This window comes from Dama dama, chromosome 17 (assembly GCF_033118175.1).
Source record: "Dama dama isolate Ldn47 chromosome 17, ASM3311817v1, whole genome shotgun sequence".
Classification (NCBI taxonomy): domain Eukaryota; kingdom Metazoa; phylum Chordata; class Mammalia; order Artiodactyla; family Cervidae; genus Dama; species Dama dama.
This window is the reverse complement of record NC_083697.1, coordinates 20,335,010-20,355,432: the sequence shown is the minus strand read 5'-3', so window position 1 is coordinate 20,355,432 and position 20,423 is coordinate 20,335,010. Positions and strand designations below refer to the sequence as shown.

General features: G+C 41.6%; 3 protein-coding genes across 21 annotated transcripts in view; 2 read left to right on the top strand and 1 right to left on the bottom strand.

Annotated features, from left to right (window-relative positions):
* Nucleotides 1-975: 975 nt before the first annotated feature.
* On the bottom strand, nt 976-8,543 carry TIFA (TRAF interacting protein with forkhead associated domain). Its single transcript, XM_061164205.1, has 2 exons — nt 8,226-8,543; nt 976-2,345 (listed from the first exon to the last, which is right to left on the bottom strand). Exon 2 carries the CDS (start codon nt 2,319-2,321, stop codon nt 1,767-1,769), a length of 555 nt encoding a protein of 184 aa, XP_061020188.1. The 5' UTR covers nt 2,322-2,345; nt 8,226-8,543; the 3' UTR covers nt 976-1,766.
* A 165-nt stretch (nt 8,544-8,708) lies between these two features.
* ALPK1 (alpha kinase 1) overlaps nt 8,709-20,423 on the top strand; it is a 117,756-nt gene continuing 106,041 nt past the window's right edge. For 4 of the 19 annotated variants that reach the window (XM_061164195.1, XM_061164178.1, XM_061164184.1 and 1 more), the window contains exon 1: nt 19,046-19,191. The gene's annotated coding sequence lies outside the window, so the exon portion shown is untranslated. Of the gene's footprint in view, nt 8,819-19,045; nt 19,192-19,322; nt 19,518-19,629; nt 19,825-20,423 lie in introns of those variants that run through there. The other 15 variants (XM_061164183.1, XM_061164188.1, XM_061164192.1 and 12 more) reach the window with 10 other exon arrangements.
* LOC133071583 (large ribosomal subunit protein mL39-like) lies at nt 17,234-17,871 on the top strand (the record flags this gene model as incomplete). Its single annotated transcript, XM_061164082.1, has 1 exon — nt 17,234-17,871. A coding segment is annotated over one exon (567 nt), but the record flags the coding sequence as incomplete, so codon positions are not given.

The following is a 20,423-nucleotide window of genomic DNA, read 5'->3' as shown; positions in this document are numbered from 1 at the left end:
CAGGCCAGAATACTGGAGTGGGTAGCCATTCCCTTCTCCAGGGGATCTTCCCAACCCAGAGACTGAACTCAGATCTCCGGCATTGCAGGCGGATTCTTCACCAGCTGAGCCACCAGGGAAGCCCAGATAACACAGACGCAGCTACCAAAGATATACACACAACATAAATAACTATTATTAACACTAGTTATCTCCTGGTAATAAAATACTAGCTAACTTTTCTACAAGGCATACTAGTTAAATACTACACTCAGAGCATAAAAGTAATGCTTCCTCAGATCAGTCAATGCTGTAGATAGCAGAGACAGAATCTTCTAGAATGTACTTATTTAATCATATAGCATATGAGACTTCACCATTGGAAAGCCCCCCTTGTCATAAAGTTGCAGGTTCAAGAAGACACTGCCTGTAACACTGGCACCAATTAATACACCCCTCTACTTAAAGAGCCCAAGAAAAATATCAGTTCCTGGGACAAATGAGTCCTCGAGAACTGAAAATGTTTCACAACTCAGCTGCAGTACGTGGTATCAGACACCAATATATTTGTTTGCCCTCACCGCCAAACTATGTCGTACCTTATCTAGACTGTCTAACCTCAGGCCCCAACCCACTATGGCCATTGAGAAAATGCTTTTCCTTTCCACATGATCACTGATCGGAGCAGCCAATCAGTGGCCTGAGGAGAGTTGATCGGTAGAGGGGCACCTGGCCGAAGCTGACCCTTTTTCTTTGGACTGGAATTGAGAGTAAGGCTCTCTTCAGGTGACTGATCAGTAATGTACAAAATCTGGGAGCACCTGTTGGCCAGGTGCCGCCACGTGGAGGTAGGAAAGAGGGAGGATGGAGCCAGCACGCACTGAGGGACCCAGCAGGATGCATCTGAATTCACGGCCTCTGCCGGTGGCCGCGTGCATCCCTCCTTAGAGAAATCAACAAACAGTTCTTTCTTCAGAAAGAGTCCAAAGAAAATGGTTAGAGAATTAGACTTTGACTTTATTAGGTACATAGCTGTTGTTAAAATTTTGAATTCATGGAGTTAAAAACCCTGTAGTACATTAAAAAATATTTAAAATTTGGTACACAAAGTAATAATTCTAAACAGTCGTTCACTAAAGCGTTTAAAGTATCAGTTTCGGATACTGAATATAGAAAAGGAGAACTGTATTCTTGGGAATAAACACTATAATTCTATAGATAAAAAACACAGAAAATCAAGGAATTACTGCTCAAATAAGTCAGTCTTCCCATATTAAAACCTCAATGGCACAGAGACTAAAACACATGCCCTGTTCTAATACTCTGGTACTATAAATACCAACAGGCTAAAACACACATCATAATTTGCTTGTAGCCTTGACCTTAAAAACAAATGGCTGCTGTGAGATAATGTGACCAAACCAAGAGATGATAACATACAAATCAAAATGAAACAATATAAAACACAGGAACAAAATCAGGCATAAAAAGAAAAGAACATAACCTTATTTTAAGAACACTGTTCCTTCACCATGAACATTACGTTTTGTACATTAATGCTCACATATATACACTTAAGAGAAATTCTTCATACATCCACAATGCAACGGGTGACTCAATCTATTACTAACACAATTTGCAGACTTCAAACAACAATACCAGATCTCAAACTTGACAAACTTTAACAAATGACAGTAAAATACTACACTAAGAAACTTAGTAAGTGGAATGCCTATAAAACAAGTACAGAGTTCTTCATCCTTCATAATTCTCTTAGCTTTCAGCATTTACCAGTCATTTTCACCCACTTCCATGGGAGAATTGTTTTGAGTGACACAGGATGAGTAACTGCCACACTCAGGCATGGGCTGTGGAAGCCAGTTGTTTTCTTGCAGGAGTGGTCTTTTCGACAAAAAAAACTGAATCTCAAAAAATTCTAATGACTGTCCATCTTCCTTCTCTACCAGGAACTGATAGTTGCCAAACCTAATCATGCATCTGTCTGGCAGATCCATTTTATTTAGGTAGCCCAGCTCTCTGTTGTCCACAATCAGATTGGTCTTCTTACTCATATTTTTAATTTCAAAAGAGACAACTGGACTATCAAACTTTCTAAACAGCTGTAGAGAAAACTGAACTCGAGAAACCTGTTTGTCCTGAAAGGTGTAATGACAGGTGTTAGAATTTCGGCCAAATTTCACCACTTCGCTGCTGTGGTGTTTCTCACGGTTAAAAAACCTTATTGATTGGAATATTCCACTTTGCTGGTGGCCAGGATGGTAGAGAGTCATCTGCAGACAAGTTACTGTCTCTTGCGTGTCCGCATCCTCAAAATTGGACATGATGAGCACCGGAATCTGAGCTGCCTGCAACAGTGAAATCAGCACATTAGTTCACCCCAGAGATCAGATTCTGAGATCTTTGATTCCAATATTTCTATGAAAAGCTTTCCAATAGGTAACTGATTTAGACTCTAAGAAAATAATACATATGCAGGATGCTTTCATTTAACTAGTAGATATGTGAAATCTTATACCAAGCCCCATGTGAACTGGTGCATTATATTTTCTTCTCTTTCATTTCCAATTTGACAGTAAGACCATAATCTGAACAATAACAAGGAATGATTACTGATAAAATAATTTAGTCGGGGGGAAGCATATAGAAACTTCAAGTTCCTTTCTCACTTAAATAGGATGACTCGGGCCCAGACCAAACAGAACAACTGTCTGTACTTTAGAAAGAAAATCAGGAATAAAGAATCTCTTTGGGGGTGGGAGGTGGGAAGAACGTTCAAGCGGGAGGGGAAATATGTATAATTATGGCTGATTCATGTTGATATGTAGCAGAAACCACACAACATGATATAGCAATTATCTTCCAATGAAAAATAAATGAATTTTTTTTAAAAAAAAAAGAATCCCTTTGGTTTAAATCCTCAGAGGATATACATATAAAGAAAACCTACAGTTTACTAGCTAAATTAAAATTTAATGTATTATGAATTTTGTATTATTTTGGATGGAACAGTATGAATAACTGTCATACTCAGAGAAAGGCTTCTGTGATTTTTACTATGTATCATCCTGACTAAAGAAATGTAGATGTTAGAAACAAATAACTGCAACATTTGTCCTTTATATCCTGATTTCGATTTCCAGTAGGTAAAGGGTTAAAAATAGTAAGTGCGTTAAAAGTTCATTTTATTCTATAACTTTTAGACACTACACACTTTTTATTTAAAAAAATAATCAATTTCCACAAGGTAGTTCTAAATATCATAGTCTGTACTCATCCTGGAGTTATTTGTTTTTGTCAATGGTTCCTAATGACTGGACGGAGAAACCGTCATTTACCCCACACAGCACAATCTAACTGTTCTTAACCACATCTCTCTAGAGTGCATGGTCCTGTGGTGACCTTTCTGCCACTTCACTGTATGTACCTTTAATAGTCAGCAGAGTAGTTTAAGCAGCAAAACAAAGCAATTAGTTCCTAAAATCTGTGAAAGGTTTGACACAAAACTGCCACTTTAAAACTAATTTGCTTTAAAAGAATTACATGCACATGATTTAAAAATTCAAACACTTAAAAAAGATCTTTTTAAGTATCTTTCCTCTCTGATCTAATCATTTTTTCTATTCTTTCAGAGCCAACCATTGTAAAAGTTGCTTTTATCCTTACAGAATTCTTTACACAACAAGCAAAACTTTGTGTTCAAAGACATAACACATTTTCTACAAAGAAAAAATTTTCTTACACAAATAAGAACATACTGTATTTAGTTCTAGACCTTGCATTTTTTCAGTTAATAATACAAGTGGGTGATCTTTTTCCATTTATCTATACATGTAAATAGACCTCAATCTTAAACAGCTGCATAGAATTCCTTTAAACTAGTGTGGTGATAAATTACACCAGTAGATGGAATGATGCTGAGTGCTCCCTGCATTCTTTAAATACTATACAGTATTTACAGTGGGGTTTGGGGAGCAACAGCCTTAAGGAAATCTGTAGTTTTACTGGTTTTTGTCTGCCATCTATATTGGATATTGCTATCAAAATTATGCTTGCTAAACAGGAAAAAAACAATGTTTTCTTTCCATGCTGTTGGCTTTTAAAGTACAATCTTTTCTTGTTTTGCATAGTTGTATTGCTAAAAAATCAAACTCAGTTTATTGAATTACTCAACAAATGATATAACAAAGCAAAATTTTTTATTGATTTAGAAATATATTTTTAATTTTTAATTTGCTTTCATAACAGGTTCTTTCTTGACATTATTATATCATATTGCCTTAGCCAATCAGACAACAAATGCCCAGCTACAAGCAGAAAAAGAGAATACTCAAAATCTTGGGGCAAGGGTGGTAAAAATTGCTATGAAACCAAAGGCAGCAAGAATTAACACACTGCAGGTAGAACTGGTTAATCACCATGATTTGAAAATACTTTAATTACAATAATAAAGTCATTATTCAAAAAGCAGACAGCTTAAAGAATAATTATAACAAGTCATGAGATGATGCAATTAGTGGCTGACAAGAAAAGAAAGTGAAAGTGAAGTCGCTCAGTCGTGTCTGACTCTTTGCGACCCCATGGACTGTAGCCCAGGCTCCTCCGTCCATGGGATTTTCCAGGCAAGAGTACTGGAGTGGGTTGCCATTTCCTTCTCCAGAAAAAATTCGCTGTTAAAAAGTAAAAAGCCTAAAAAGAACAAGAATCTATCGTCATGATCTCCGCCTTGTCTGGGCTACACTGCCATCACTCAAATTCATTCTTGGGCTTTGCACAGTAACAGTTCCAAAAGGAGACCTGGATTTTAAAACACAGTATATTCTGGATATTGTCTTTTGGTAACACCCAACTTTTGTTCTTGTGATCTTTGTATAACCTGTTAGCTTAGAATTTAGTCTTTTGAGCAAATCCACCGTCAAGAAAATTTTGCCCTATACAGGCTCTTAACGCCTAGTACCCAGGGCAGATACATTATTCACTGCTGAGGAAAAACCTGGCATTCTGGTTTATAAATCAGGTGACTCAATTCTCAGCTTTTGATGAACTTCTGGTTTCACAACTGTGTCCCTCCCACAAACACTGAGGTAGACTGTTACCATCTGCTGCCCCTCACTATCAGACCTACCCCTACTGGTTCTGCCCCTTTGGAAAAATGATACTTCCCACTCCAGTGGCAACCATATTAAAGAAATGTGAATGGAAGTAACATGGAAGCTTATTTACAAGGGTAGGATTTAAAAACCACTGTGTGGATAGACCTGTCTCTCCTCCTTCCACATGCCACATCAGTGCCATGGAAGGAGCAGCCAAGCATGGGGTCTCAGAAGCGAGGGCCAAAGACAGAACCATAGAGACCTATAATATGAGCAGGAAATCAACCCTCCTTCTAAGCAGTTACTGAACTATGGTGTTCCCTAGCATATGCATTCACCTTTCTTATGAATGCATGAAATGATTACAGAGCCCAACTAGACTGCTACTTACTGTATGCCTTTCATATGCCAGGCACAGTGCTAGCTCTTTATACATCAGTATCAGTTCAGTCGCTCAGTCGTGTCTGACTCTTGGCGACCCCATGAACCGCAGCACACCAGGCCTCCCTGTCCATCACCAACTCCCGGAGTCCACCCAAACCCATGTCCATTGAGTCGGTGATGCCATCCAACCATCTCATCCTCTGTCGTTCCCATCTCCTCCTGCCCTCAATCCTTCCCAGCATCAGGGTCTTTTCCAATGAGTCAACTCTTCACATGAGGTGGCCAAAGTATTGGAGTTTCAGCTTCAGCATCAGTCCTTCCAATGAACACCCAGGACTGATCTCCTTTAGGATGGACTGCTTGGATCTCCTTGCAGTCCAAGGGACTCCCAAGAGTCTTCTCCAACACCACAGGTCAAAAGCATCAATTCTTCGGCACTCAGCTTTCTTTATAGTCCAACTCTCACATCCACATGTGACCACTGGAAAAACCATAACCTTGACTAGATGGACCTTTGTTGACAAAGTGATGTCTCTGCTTTTTAATATGCTGTCTAGGTTGGTCACAACTTTTCTTCCAAGGAGTAAGTGTCTTTTCATTTCATGGCTGCAATCACCATCTGCAGTGATTTTGGAGCCCAGAAAAATAAAGTCAGCCACTGTTTCCCCATCTATTTGCCATGAAGTGATGGGACCGGATGCCATGATCTTAGTTTTCTGAATGTTAGTTCTTCACTTTCTGCCATAAGGGTGGTGTCATCTGTATATCTGAGGTTATTGATACTATCTGCTTTTCAAAATAACCTGTCAAAATCACCACATCACAGATGAGGGAGCTAGGTCTCAGAGGGTTTAGCTAGGTAGCCCAGGTCACAAAGCCCTGCCAAAGGCAGGATTCAAACACAACAGAAATGCACAGTCTCTCTTGCCAACTACAAACATCACTACTCCCTGTTACCAGTTAGGTACTTCACAAACTACAGCAGCCAATCAACAGGGAAGAGGGCCATGGGGTGGGTGTGCCAGAATTAGCAAGACACCAGGAATCTAGTATTGAGAAGAAAAATACACTGTTACTGCCTCATTGTAGAAGAGGCTGTGAAGCACCAGATTACAGCGAGTATCAGTTATCCTTGAGCCTGATGTATGTATGTTGGCATGTCTCTAGTAATTATGGTGGCTGGTTAGGGAGCTCCAAAGTTAGTGAACCATGGTCTCAGACTTCAGGGAACTTAGAAACTAAGCTATTCATTAATTTCCAGAGCTGCTGTAGAAGTTCCTTCTGCAAAGTGACCTGAATCTCTGACATTTCAGAGTGGTCAGGAGAAAAACAAAGACAGAAACTAACAAAAAAAAAAAATCAAAATAATAAAATTGGTGGCTCTTTTATTTAAATAATCACTAGTGTGCAGGTGCTCAAAAGTAGCTTTTTCAAATCTGTTTGGCCTAAGTTATCAAAGAAACCTAAGAACAAAGATTTTATAGTGAGGGAGCTTCTAGAGAGGAAACCTGGGGTAGGGGGTGGAAAGGAGGCGTTTCACTGCACTCTGTACCTGTGGGATTTTATACCATGTGCATCTAATATCTATTCAAACATATCACAAGTATTTTCTTTACAAAGTCAGAAAGCTCATCATTCAGTCATGTCTGACTCTTTGTGACCCCATGGACTGTAGCCCACCAGGCTCCTCTGTCCATGGAATTCTCCAGGCAAGAATGCTGGGAGTGGGTTGCCATGCCCTTCTCCAGGGGATCTTCCCCACCAGGGATCAAACCTGGGTCTTCCGCATTGCAGACAGATTCTTCACCATCTGAGCCAACTGGGAGGTCACAAACCACCTGATTTTTATGGAACTAAATGGAGTTGGAGATTATCATCAAAGCTAGTAAACCATGTTCTCTGACATCAAGAAGCTGTAAAACACTGGAATGATGTGTGGCATACAGTAATATTTGTGTTAACAAATCAACACAATAACTTTGCAGACACTGAGCTAACAGGAAAGGAAGAGAAAACTTGGAACCACAGCAAAAAACAGCTATCCTGACCCTCCTCACCAGGTCATCACCCAGCAGTGTGGCTCTGAAAACAAATGGAACGTTCAGCAGAATCAATACTAGATTAAGCAACAGGTCTTGCTAAAGGAGTCGTAAAAACCAAAATCAGCAGGAGGAAAGCCTTAGAAAAAGTTCAGTTTCTTTCTCCCCCAAAGATGGTGTCTTTCTCCCACTCCGCCTGATTGGCTTGTTTCCAGCCAAAATTGCTGCGTCGGATTCTCAGTGGCTGCGAGACTCAATTTGCGAAATTCCTTTCAATCTGAAAGCTGGAGAAAGTCCCAGAAAACCACAGATTACGTTATTTTCCTAACCAAGAAGGCTGAAGCAAGGCAGGTATACACACAATCGCGCGGTGAGCTACACTTCATAAATGGAATTATTTTCTGTTTACTGAAGGAGGGGAGCCTTTGCAAAGCACAGAAAAGTACAAGGAACACGCATCCCAATATTTCCTGTCAGTGCTCCTCCGCTCCATTTATAAATATTCCTCTATTTTGTAAAGCTAAGATCACGCCGTAAATGATCGCTCGAGCGTCGGTCCGCAGCCGAGCCAGCGGGAGGTGTAGGTGATGACTTTCCCTGCAACGCTCCGGAGGATTCCTGGACAGAGCTGCTTTCTGCAGGCGATAACTGACACGTGGCAGCCCCGCTTCACCCCGCCCCCGCGCCCCCCGGACCGCCACCTAGCAAGTACCTCGAGGCTCGAGCGTCGGTGAGCTTCCCTTCGCTTTCTCAGTCGGCACCGGGCTAATGCGCGCGAGCCCGCGGAGGCCCGGGATCGCAGGACGCCCACCGCCTACCGCCAGGCTCGCTCACCGCGCCCACGCGGAAGGCTCCCGCCCGCTGCGCCGCACCTCCTGCGCTGGGGCTTGGGGTGGGGACGGGGGGACAGGACCGAGGCGGGGAGGGACGCAGACGCGACCCAGTCGAGGGCTCCAGGCGCCGTGGCGACGCCTTCCCCCGACCGGCCGAGTGCGCCCCCTCCCCCCGAGCCCTGAAGTAGATGGAAAGCGCGGAGGTTCCCGGACTCCGCCCCGCGCTCCGCCCACCCCCGCCGCCGCTCCGCCCACCCCCGCCGCCGCTCCGCCTATCGCCGCCGCTCCGCCTATCCCCGCCGCCGCTGCGCCTGGGCGCCTTCCGCGCGGCCCCAGCCGCCTCTTCAGGCCAAAAGCCCAGCCCCCAGGTCGGGTGTGAAGCGCGGTAAACCCGGCGGGGACCCAGCTTTCCGAACCAGCGCCCTTCCGAAGAGGATGTGGATTTTGAAAAGGGGACGGGATGACCACAACAGTAAGGGCGACTTTCTCCGGCACCCCCCGCCCCAAACAAACACATGCAGAGGGTGGGGAGAGGAGAAGGGCTGAATTAACCTAGCAAGCAAGCCAGGTGCCGGGCCCGCATTATTCTTTGCTAATCTTCACAGTGGCGAGATGCGTAAACTGAGGCCCAGAAAGTGGTTAGGTTTCGGGGGGCGGGGGGCGACAGGGTTTAAACTCGCCCCAGAGCGCCTACGCCTCCTCTTAATGCCCCATGGTCCCCTCACCTGACACCCGAGCAGCCAGGGGCCTCCTCTCGCCGCCAGCCCCCTGAAGGGACTCCTCACTCAACACCCAGCGTCCCGGGTTCCTGGGACCAAGTAACAAGGGCTGTTACTTGGTGCAAGAGGAAACACTGAACCTCCCAAGCGTCTTTTATAACTTAGGGTGAACAAGGTGATACTATTTTCCTGCCTCGGGGAGAAGATTTGCGATGAACTAAAAGTGGAGAGAGTTTAAAGACAATAGGTGTCTAGAGGGAGACAGGAGACCGTGTGAGGAGGAAAAGGACCCAGAACAGCGGCAGGAGGACAAAGCTTGAAGCGACCGAGGTCGTACTGGTCTATTTACTTCAGGGCTTGGGAAGCCGCCCACCAGTTCTGGTAAATGTCTGGTGAAAGCCTTTCATTTGTCTGGGTTCCACCCTTGACTCCACAGTGCTTGTTTATGGGTCCATTTCTGTAGCCATAAAACAACAGTGATACTTGCTCTTGCTTCATCACTTGATAAAGAGGTTCTGAGGAGGGGTTAGGTATTGAGCTCTCAGAGTTACGTATAATCAAGAACCATAAGGCTGAGGAAGGATGAGTGCATCTGTAAGTGAAGCAGATTCCTGTAAGGCTGCAATCTTGTTCGTTAATCTTCAACACTTGCTATTTCTTCCCTGAGAGAGAGACAGTCACTACCTTTTTTCTGTCAAAGAACATTAGAGCAGGTGGAAGATAAGACATGCAGTTTGACTACACCAATAAAGTCACACAATAAAATAATGTTATCTGAATTGCAGCATCTGATCTCTAACCTTTAAAATGAAATAAGATATGAAAATGCTCTATAAAATGCAAAGGATTATTTAACTCAGTGCTATTGATGAACTACAAAATAGACAAACTACTGAATAGACAAAATTAGACAAATGATAAAATTCATAATGCTGAACATTATTCCATGTTTCTCTGTCCTTTAAGATAACTTATTTGATTTGCTAAATTACCCAAAATAAAATTTGAATAAGCCTTCAATTCCAGGTCAGACTCTAAGCTCAGTAATCCTTTCCTCCCTCTGACAACTGGTTAAAAACAATGGACCTTAAACCAAAAACGGCTTGTGTGAGTTGAGAAACAGCCAGGAGTGCACATTTGAAAAGTTTTTGTTACTTAAAGGTTTGAAGAGACGTTTGGTGCTGGCTACAAACTCCGGATTTCAAACTATACCACAAAGCCATGGTAATCAAAACAGTATGGTACTGGACTTCCCTAGTGGTCCAGTGGTTAAAAGAATCTGCCTGCTGAGGCGGGAGACATGGATTCAGTCTGGGAAGATTCCACGTGCCGTGGGGCAAAGAAGCCCGTGTGCCACAACTACTGAAGCCTGTGTGCCTAGAGCCTGTGGTTGGCAACAAGAGAAGCCCCACGTGATGAGCAGCCCACACACTGAATTAGAGAGTAGCCCGCTGGAACACCTGGAGAAAGTCCACACACAGCAGCAGAGAATAAATTAATTAGTTAAAAAAATAAAATGAGTGAATGCCTTTTTAAAAAACAAACAGTATGGTGCTGGCACAAAAACAGACACATAGATCAATGTAACAATATAATCCAGAAATAAGCCCATGCAGCTATGGTCAATTAATCTAGACAAAGACTGTAAGAATATACAAAGAGGAAAAGACCATTTCTTCAATAATTTGTTGGGAAAACTGGACAGTTTACATGAAAAAGAATAGAACTAGACCATTTTCTTATACCATATATAAAAATAAACTCATAATGGATTAAAAACTTAAATGTGAGCCCTGAAACCTAAAACTCCTAGAAGAAAACATAAACATTACACTCTTTGACACTGGTCTTAGCAATATTTGTGAGGGGGCTGGGGAGCCTGTCTCCTTGCCTGTCTCCTCAGGCAAGGGCAACAATAGCAAAAATAAATGGGAGTACATCAAACTAAAAAGGCTTTGCACAGTGAAGGAAACCATCACAAACCAAAAAGGAAACATACTCAATGGGAGCAGATACTTGCAAATGACATATCTGATAAGGAGCTTTCATTCATCATATGCAAAGAACCCATATAACTATTATAATAACATTTTCAAAACCAAACAATCCAATTAAAAATGTATGGAAGACCTGAACAGATATTCTTCCAAAGAAGACATACAGATGGCCAACAGGCACGTGAAAAAATGCTCAGCATCACTAATCATTAGGGAAAGGCAAATCAAAACTACAATGAGGTATCATCTCACATCTGCCATGATGGCTATTATCAAAAAAAAAAACAAAAACAAAAAACAACTATTGGCAAGGATTTGGAGAAAAGGAAACCCTCATGCACGATGGATGGAAATTTAAATTGGTGCAGTCACTATGGGAGTCAGTATAGAGAGTCCACAAAAATTAAAAATAGAACTGCCATAGGACTCAACATTTCCATTCCTGGATATTGATCCAAAGGAAACAAAACACAGATTTGAAAAGGTATATGCACCCCCACAATGTTCATTGCAGCCTTATTTAGAGTAACCAAGATATAGAAGCAACCTAAGTGTCCACTGATAGATGAATGCATAAAGAAGATATGGTAAATATATACGATGTAACATAGTCATAAAAAGAAAGAAACCTTGGGATTTATGACAACATGGGTGAACCTACAAGGCATTAAGATACATGGAATAAGTCAGAGAAAGACAAATTCTGCATAATTGTACTTATATGTGGAATCTGAAAAAAGAAAAGTGAAAAAACATAAAACGGAAACACTCATAGATACAGAGAACATACTGGTTGTGGTATGTTTTATAAGTCTCCAGATATAGAATAAATAAGCCACAGAGATATAATGTACAAGATAGGGAATACAATAAACAGTCATAACTTAGTTGATAAACGGTAACTGGACTTACCATAGTGATCATTTCATAAAATGTAAAAATATCAAATCATGTTGTATACCTGAAACTCATAGTATCATAAGTTATTTGTACTTCACTTTAAAAAAGAGATTTTAAATCACTAATATCTAAATTAGACAAAGTAATTTGCGATATGTGGTTTACTTCGTTTCTGTTTGTGTAAAACCACTAAAAGCATTTTTAATAGAAGAGGTTATTTTAAAGTTTTACTACAGGTTTTACTTGTTTTATTGTTGTAAGGGTCAGAGTTTAAATAGAGTAACAATAGCATTTACAGAAAAACATGAAGTCATTCTTTGATAAAGAAAATGTCTTTGCTGTTGAAGGAGTACAGTAGGACTCTCTGTGGTGGAAGTTTACTAGCTATAACAGGAAGAGGTTTATAAAATATACTCATCTCAAGCTATGATTTCTCTGAAAACAGTGAATCATAGAAGTGCCCCGTGAAAATACTTCAGCCAAAGTAACATCAGACTGAAGAAAGGTAAGAATTCTAGCATGTGCTCACAAATGTGCTCATGTGAAGGTACCTGCTAAAAGTCACTTTTGAGGCCCTCTTATGATTTCCTCTCTGGAAAGGAACAAAACAACTTTTGTTTTGGTTTCAATGTGATTTTGTCATTTTGACAAACCCATTCTTTGATTCTGAAGTTTCAAGCACTTTCTCTTGCACTCACAACTACTCATGGACTGTAAACATCTTTCAAATTACACATAATGTGGTTAAACTCCTTTCCAGTAAGTTTAATGAAGGAAAACTTGAGGTGGCTTTAAAGCTTGGTTAGGGCTTCCCAGGTGGCTCAGTGATAAAGAATCTGCCAGCTAAGCAAGAAACTCAGGTTTGATCCCTGAGTGGGGACAATCCCCAGTAGAAGGAAATGGCAACCAACTCCAGTAGTCTTGCCTGGGAAATCTCATGGACAGAAGAGCCTGGCAGGCTACAGTTCACGAGGCTGCAAAAGAGTCAGACATGACTTAACACTAAACGACAAAAATAACAAAGCTTGGCTGTAACTTCATTTGACACAGCCAAATGCTGTGAGTGTTGCTCACAGATATACAGAGTAAGCTAATGCTTTCTGGATGGTTTAAACATTCCTAGGCTACTAATTGAAGAAAGTAGGGAAAACCACTAGACCATTCAGGTATGACCTAAATCAAATCCCTTACGATTATACAGTGGAAATAACAAATATTTTCAAGGGATTAGATCTGATAGAGTGCCTGAAGAACTATGGACAGAGGTTCATGACATTGTACAGGAGGCAGTGAGTAAGACCATCCTCAAGAAAACGAAATGAAAAAAGGGAAAATGGTTGTCCTAGGAGTCCTTACAAATGGCTGAGAAAAGAAAAGACACAAAAGTCAAAGGAGAAAAGGAAAGACACACCTATTTGAATACAGAGTTCCAAAGAATAGCAAGGAGAGATAAGAAAGCCTTCCTCAGTGATCAATGCAAAGAAATAGAGGAAAACAATGGAATGGGAAAGACTAGAGAAATTTTCAAGAAAATTAGAGATACCAAGGGAACATTTCATGCAAAGATGGGCACAATAAAGGATAGAAATGGTATGGACCTAACAGAAGCAGAAGATATTAAGAAGAGGTAGCAAGAATACACAAAACTATACAAAAGAGATCTTCGTGATCCAGATTACCATGATGGTGTGATCACTCACCTAGAGCCAGACATCCTGAAATGTGAAGTCAAGTGGGCTTTAGGAAGCAACACTACGAACAAAACTAGTGGAGGTGATGGAATTCCAGTTGAGCTATTTCAAATACTAAAAGATGATGCCATGAAAGTGCTGTACTCAATAGGCCAGCAAATTTGCAAAACTCAGCAGTGGCCACAGGACTGAAGAAGGTCAATTTTCTTTCCAACCCCAAAGAAAGGCAATGCCAAAGAATGTTCAAACTACCACACAATTGCACTCATCTCACAAGCTAGCAAAGTAATGCTCAAAATTCTCCAAGCCAGACTTCAGTATGTGAACCGTGAACTTCCAGATGTTCAAGCTGGAATTAGAAAAGGCAAAGGAACCAGAGATCAAATTGCCAACATCCGTTGGATCATCGAAAAAGCAAGAGTTCCAGAAAAACAGCTACTTCTGCTTTATTGACTATGCCAAAGCCTTTAACTGTGTGGATCACAATAAACTGTGGGAAATTCTTAAAGAGATGGGAATACCAGACCACCTGACCTGCCTCCTGAGAAATCTGTATGCAGATCAGGAAGCAACAGTTAGAACTGGACATGGAGCAACAGACTGGTTCCAAATTCGGAAAGGAATACGTCAAGGCTGTATATTGTCACCCTGCTTATTTAACTTATATATGCAGAGTACATCACGAGAAATGGCGGGCTGGATGAAGCACAAGCTGGAATCAAGATTGCCAGGAGAAATATCAATAACCTCAAATATGCAGATGACACCACCCATATGGCAGAAAGTGAAGAAGAACTAAAGAGCCTTTTAATGAAAGTGAAAGAGGAGAGAGAAAAAGTTGGCTTAAAACTCAACATTCAGAAAACTAAGATCATGGCATCTGGTCCCATCACTTCGTGGCAAATAGATGGGAAAACAATGGAAACAGTGGCTGACTTTATTTGGGGGGGGGGGGGCCTCCAAAATCACTGCAGATGGTCACTGCAGCCATGATTTTAAAAGATGCTGCTCCTTGGAAGAAAAGTTATGACCAAACTAGACAGCATATTAAAAAGCAGAGACATTACTTTGCCAACAAAGGTCCGTCTGGTCAAGGCTATGGTTTTTTCAGTAGTCATGTATGGATGTGAGAGTTGGACTATAAAGAAAACTGAGCATCAAAACATTGATGCTTTTGAACTGTGGTGCTGGAGCAGACTCTCGAGAGTCCCTTGGATTGCAGGGAGATCCATTCAGTCCATCCTAAAGGAAATCAGTCCTGAATATTCATTGGAAGAACTGATGTTGAAGCTGAAACTCCAATACTTTGGCCACCTGATGCGAAGAACTGACTCACTGGAAAAGACCCTGATGCTGGGAGGGATTGGGGGCAGGAGGAGAAGGGGACGACAGAGGATGAGATGGCTGGATGGCATCACTGACTCGATGGACATGAGTCTGAGTAAACTCCGGGAGCTGGCAATGGACAGGGAGGCCTGGCGTGCTGCGATTCATGGGGTCGCAAAGAGTCAGATACGACTGAGTAACTGAACTGAACAATCGCACACAGTAGAAAAAAAAAATTAGAAAGTGATGCTTTTTTGTGTTGCCTCGGAACCAGGTTGTATGATACTCCCCTCTGCTCAATGCACTCTAAGCACCTTGGATACAGACTCATCTAACTTACCCAGTCCAGCTCAGATGTTCAGATTCGGACTAACTCAGTTCAGAAGTGCCCCATGTCAGGCTGATGCTCTCTGCCCACCTATGAAAACATTCAGGATCAACTGAGATAACTCAGTTCTTTTCCCATTGTCCCCTAAATGGGGGACAAGAGTAGGTCCAAAGTATTGAGAATGAAGAAAAGCTACTCTGGACTTCACTTTCTTGCTGTTTGTGGGGTTAAGCAACTGCAGTTAAAGCAAGTTAGATCTAAGTGGGAAGATCTGCTGGATGCACCAGTAAAGCAAAAAACCAAAGTGCAGAATAAAAATGCTATATTTGTGGCAGTGAGGGGGGAGATGTCTGTAAATGCGTGAACTATCTACAAAGAGATCCAAGAAATGGAACTGTAACATTGGTTAATCTGAGAGAAAGAATTTGGGAGACAGAGGGCAGAAGGTGAAGATGGAACAGATCTTTCATTGGGTACTTTTCCAAACTGTTTGAATTTCGGTCTCATTTGCATGCAATATGGTTACATGTGCACACACACAGTTTTGTTTTTTTTTTTTTTTTTAAGAAAAACCAAAGCTTCCCAAGTGGCTCCAGGGGTAAAGAATCCTCCTGCCAATGCAGGAGCTGCAAGACACAGGTGCATTGCCTGGGTTGGGAAGATGTCCCCTGGAGTAGGAAATGGCAACCTGTTCCAGTATTCTTGGGCCTCCCCGATGGCTCAGCAGGTAAAGTATCCACCTCAAAGCAGGAGACACAGAAGAAGTAAGTTTGATCCCGGGGTCGGGAAGACCCCTTGGAGGAGGAAAATGGAAACCCACTCCAGTATTCTTGTCTGAAAAATCCCATGGACAGAGAAGCCTGTCCACAGGGGTCGCAAAGAATGGACCGTGACTAAGAACACACATGAAAGAAGTCTCCTGAGAGAAAATTCTCACTTAATTTTTTGATGCTCCAATATTTTTCACATGTGGAGAACTGCAATAAAATTCAGGCTCTCAAGAGAATGATCAGATGGCGAGATGGAAACTGTCAGGGCACTTGAAGGATGGAGAGAGAGGAGGAGTCGGCCTGTCTCAGGCCATCGGTTCTGCCCCTCCCTGGACACTTGAGGGGGAGTTGTGTGGTAGGCACAATTCTGAGATAACCCCCAAGATTCCCATCCCCAGATATACACAATTTGTAAAATCTCCTTGCCTTGAATGTGGGCAAAATCTGTGAATTTGATAAGATATCTCTCCTGTGAGGAGAGGTTTCTAATCAGTTGTCTTTGAATCCAAAAGGAGATTATCTGGTTGCACCTGATCTAAACATATGAATCCTTAAAAGGGCTCAGCCCTTCGGGCAGTCGGAGACACAGGTCCCTGCTGGCCTAGAAAGCAAACATCCATGTCAGTCAGTAAAGAATCTGCCTGCAATGAAGTAGACCTGGGATCGATTCCTGGGTTGGGAAGATGCCCTGGAGAAAGAAATGGCAACCCACACCAGTATTCTTGCCTGGAGAACCCCCTGGACAGAGGAGGCTGGCCGTCTACAGTCCACGGGGGTCACAAGAGTCGGACACTCTTTGCGCTATCTTTCTTTTTTTCATATCAGAAACTGCCTGCGGAGACCACACGGCAAAGAACTGTGGGAACTGTGGTGACATCCAGGAGCTAAGTGGTCCCCGGTCAACAACGGCCAAGAAAATGGCAACCTTGGTCCTTTCTCTGGAATTCTACCAACAACCCGCATGGGCCTTGAAGGAGCCCCTGTTCCAAGCTTCACATGAGAACTGTAGCATTCTCAGCTCTAATGCGCCCAGATTTCTGTCGGACAAGAACTTGAAATAATAAATGGGTGCTGGGTTGTTTTGTTTTGTATTTTTTTGCTTTTGTATACCGAAGAACCTTTATAACTTTTCTTTTAAATTCTTAAATACTTATAAAATGTCCATGCTGTAGTTATAATAACAGTTTATAGACTTTTAAATGCATCTTCATTTATAGAAGTTCCAGTAATCGCTGGAGCCTTCTGCTATGACGTCGTTTTGGATAAGAGACTTGATGAGTGGATGCCAACAAAAGAGAACCTGCGTTCTTTCACAAAAGATGCTCGTGCTTTAATTTATAAAGATCTTCCATTTGAAACCCTGGAAGTTGAAGCAAAAGTGGCATTAGAAATATTTCAGCACAATAAGTACAAAGTAGATTTCATAGAAGAGAAGGCATCTCAGAACCCTGAGAGAATAGTCAAGCTACACAGATTTGGTGACTTCATTGATGTGAGCGAGGGCCCTCTTATTCCAAGAACAAGTATTTGTTTCCAGTATGAAGTGTCAGCGGTTCACAATCTGCAAGCCACCCAGTCGAGTCTTGTACAAAGATTCCAGGGTCTCTCTCTACCTGTGCACTTAAGAGCACATTTTACAATATGGAATAAATTATTGGAAAGGTCTCGGAAAATGGTAACTGAAGATCAAACTAAGCCTACAGAGAAGAGTGCATCTACCTAGTTACTTCCTCAAATTTAAATATGTATAGTAAATTAAAATAAAAGTTTTCTATGTAAAAAAAAAATAATTTATTTCATAGAACAGATTGTTTAGTGGGTGTTAAATTTGTGTTAATTTTTAGGTAACAATAGAACACTAATATGATTTTTTTTGGTTAAAGGAGCCCAGTGGATTATGAGATCCCCAGTAGATATGATCCTGGAATCCCCAGTCACTTACTATGAGAGCCAGAGACTATGGAAGCAGGAAGAAAAAGGCCAGTTTGGGAGAGTGAGTTGTTCTACCAGGGCTTCCGTGGTGGCTCAGACTGTAAAGAACCTGCCTGCAATGCAGGAGACCCAGGTTCGATGCCTGGGTCGGAAAGATCCCCTGGAGAAGGAAATGGCAACCCACTCCAGTACTCTTGCCTGGAGAATTCCACGGACAGAGGAGCCTGGCAGGCTACAGTCCGTGGGGTTGCAAAGAGTCGAACACGACTGAGTGACTGAGTAACACTTAAAACTTTTTTTTCTTTGTATTAATCATTTACTTTCTCAGTTTTGGGGAAATATATCAAAAGGGCTCTACCAAGATTTATCAAATTACTACTAATGAAAGCTTTTATTCCTTCACTTGAGAGGACACTTCTTTAACCCAGCAGGCTCAGAAAGGACTGAGAAAATTAAAAGTATTGGGCAGAAGAGGGCAGAAAAAATCAATAATTTTTTTCAATAAAATGTTAAACATTTACCAAACTTTTCATGTACTTTTGTTATTTTTTGTCAGAATTTGGAGCACAGATTTATATTGAAGGATGATGTCCACTATGTGATGCAATTAGACAGTCCTCACTGTTAAATCAAGCAGCCTGATGAGATTTTCTATGAGATAAATTCCAACCTCATTTTTCAACCCCCCAAAAACTTGGTAATATAGGTGTCCTCGTGACAAGCTCAGTTGTAGACATTAATTCTAAAATAGAGTACTGAATGGAGCCTTAACATGAATTTCTTTTGATAATAGATCAAAAACAATGTCATGTTCATTTCTTCTTGCTGACATTCTCTCAGTGGACTGGCTCTCCATTCTGACTCAATCCAAATAAGGAGTTTTCTTGCATTTTCTTAAGAAGAAGGAATTTCTCTGTAGCAATACAACTCCCAGAATACCTTTCACTAAAGCAATTCCTAAAGGGGAGTTTCTTATGGTGCAGAACTGCTGAAAAGTCCCCGAGCTGAATTACGCAATCAAACTCTGAGACAATAACAGGCCATGTTTTCTTTTAAATCCCTACTTCCTGAAATGGAGGCTGTTTATGAGAAACAGTATATTTCAGGGAACTTGTGCTATAATTAACTTTTAAGAGTTAGACTTGCTGGTTTAAAGTGTATTTCCTCTTCCTCGAGATAATGGTGAGTATCAGTCTTTTAATGACAAAAATGCAGTATGCTGCTGCTGCTAAGTCACTTCAGTTGTGTCCGACTCTGTGCGACCCCATAGACGGCAGCCCACCAGGCTCCCCCGTCCCTGGGATTCTCCAGGCAAGAACACTGGAGTGGGTTGCCATTTCCTTCTCCAGTGCATGAAAGTGAAAAGTGAAAGTGAAGTCGCTCAGTCGTGTCCGACTCTTCGGGACCCCATGGACTGCAGTCTACCAGGCTCCTCCGTCGATGGGATTCTCCAGGCAAGAGTACTGAAGTGGGGTGCCATTGCCTTCTCCAAAATGCAGTATACGTGGGTATAAAAGAATAATTTTTAAGGAAGTATTTTCTTAAATTGTGATCCTGTTTCCATCCGGTAGTCTTCTCTACATTTAAATAACGTTGGAGTTTCTAGAACATTTGCACTTCTGAAAACTCCCTAGAAAGGGAGGAGGAGTCGGGGGCGGGGAAGGGCCACCTGTAGTGGTGTTAGGTTATTAGGAAGAGAAGAAAAGAAACCGGTTTTTTTTAAAAGGTTTAAATGATGACGTCCTCAAGTCCGGAGGCATGCTAGAGCTGCTAGTGAAAATCTGGCTTCATTTATCACTGAGTTGAGGTGTTTGAGTAAGTAGTTGGGATTACTTATTTGAAAAATTAACCCTGGGACGTTTGGCTGGAGTACGTAGGTAGTGATAACAGCAGCTATCACTTTTATGATGGCTCAATAATTTCTCCAGGAAACAGATAAGGCTGCAGAATTACGCTTCTCAGTTGGGAAGAACCGAGGGGAATTCAGCATATAGACAATTATTATATAGAGGGAAAATATCTAGAAAAATTAAAATTCTTTGTATTTCTACTCCAAAGAGTCTTTCCATTCCAAAGCGTTTTCATTAAAACGCCAATTTTAGCATTTAAATTTAGGGCTCCAAATGACTTTGGAAAGCCACAGATTAAAAACCTTTAGAATTGTTTGGAATTTGCAGGTGGGTGAGTGTGCAAAGAGGCAGGATCAGAAAGGAGGGGACTTTATGTCACAACATAATGGCATCTCTGTACTATTCGCATTTGTCTGCCTCTGCCTTTTCTTTTTACTTGGTACAGCTAGTAGTCTTATGAGAAACAATATCCACTTTTGGTTGGCTGATACTTTATTGTTATAAACATTTTTAATTCCTCACGTGTAATCACTTTGGCTGTACAAGTCCATACATGATGTTTCG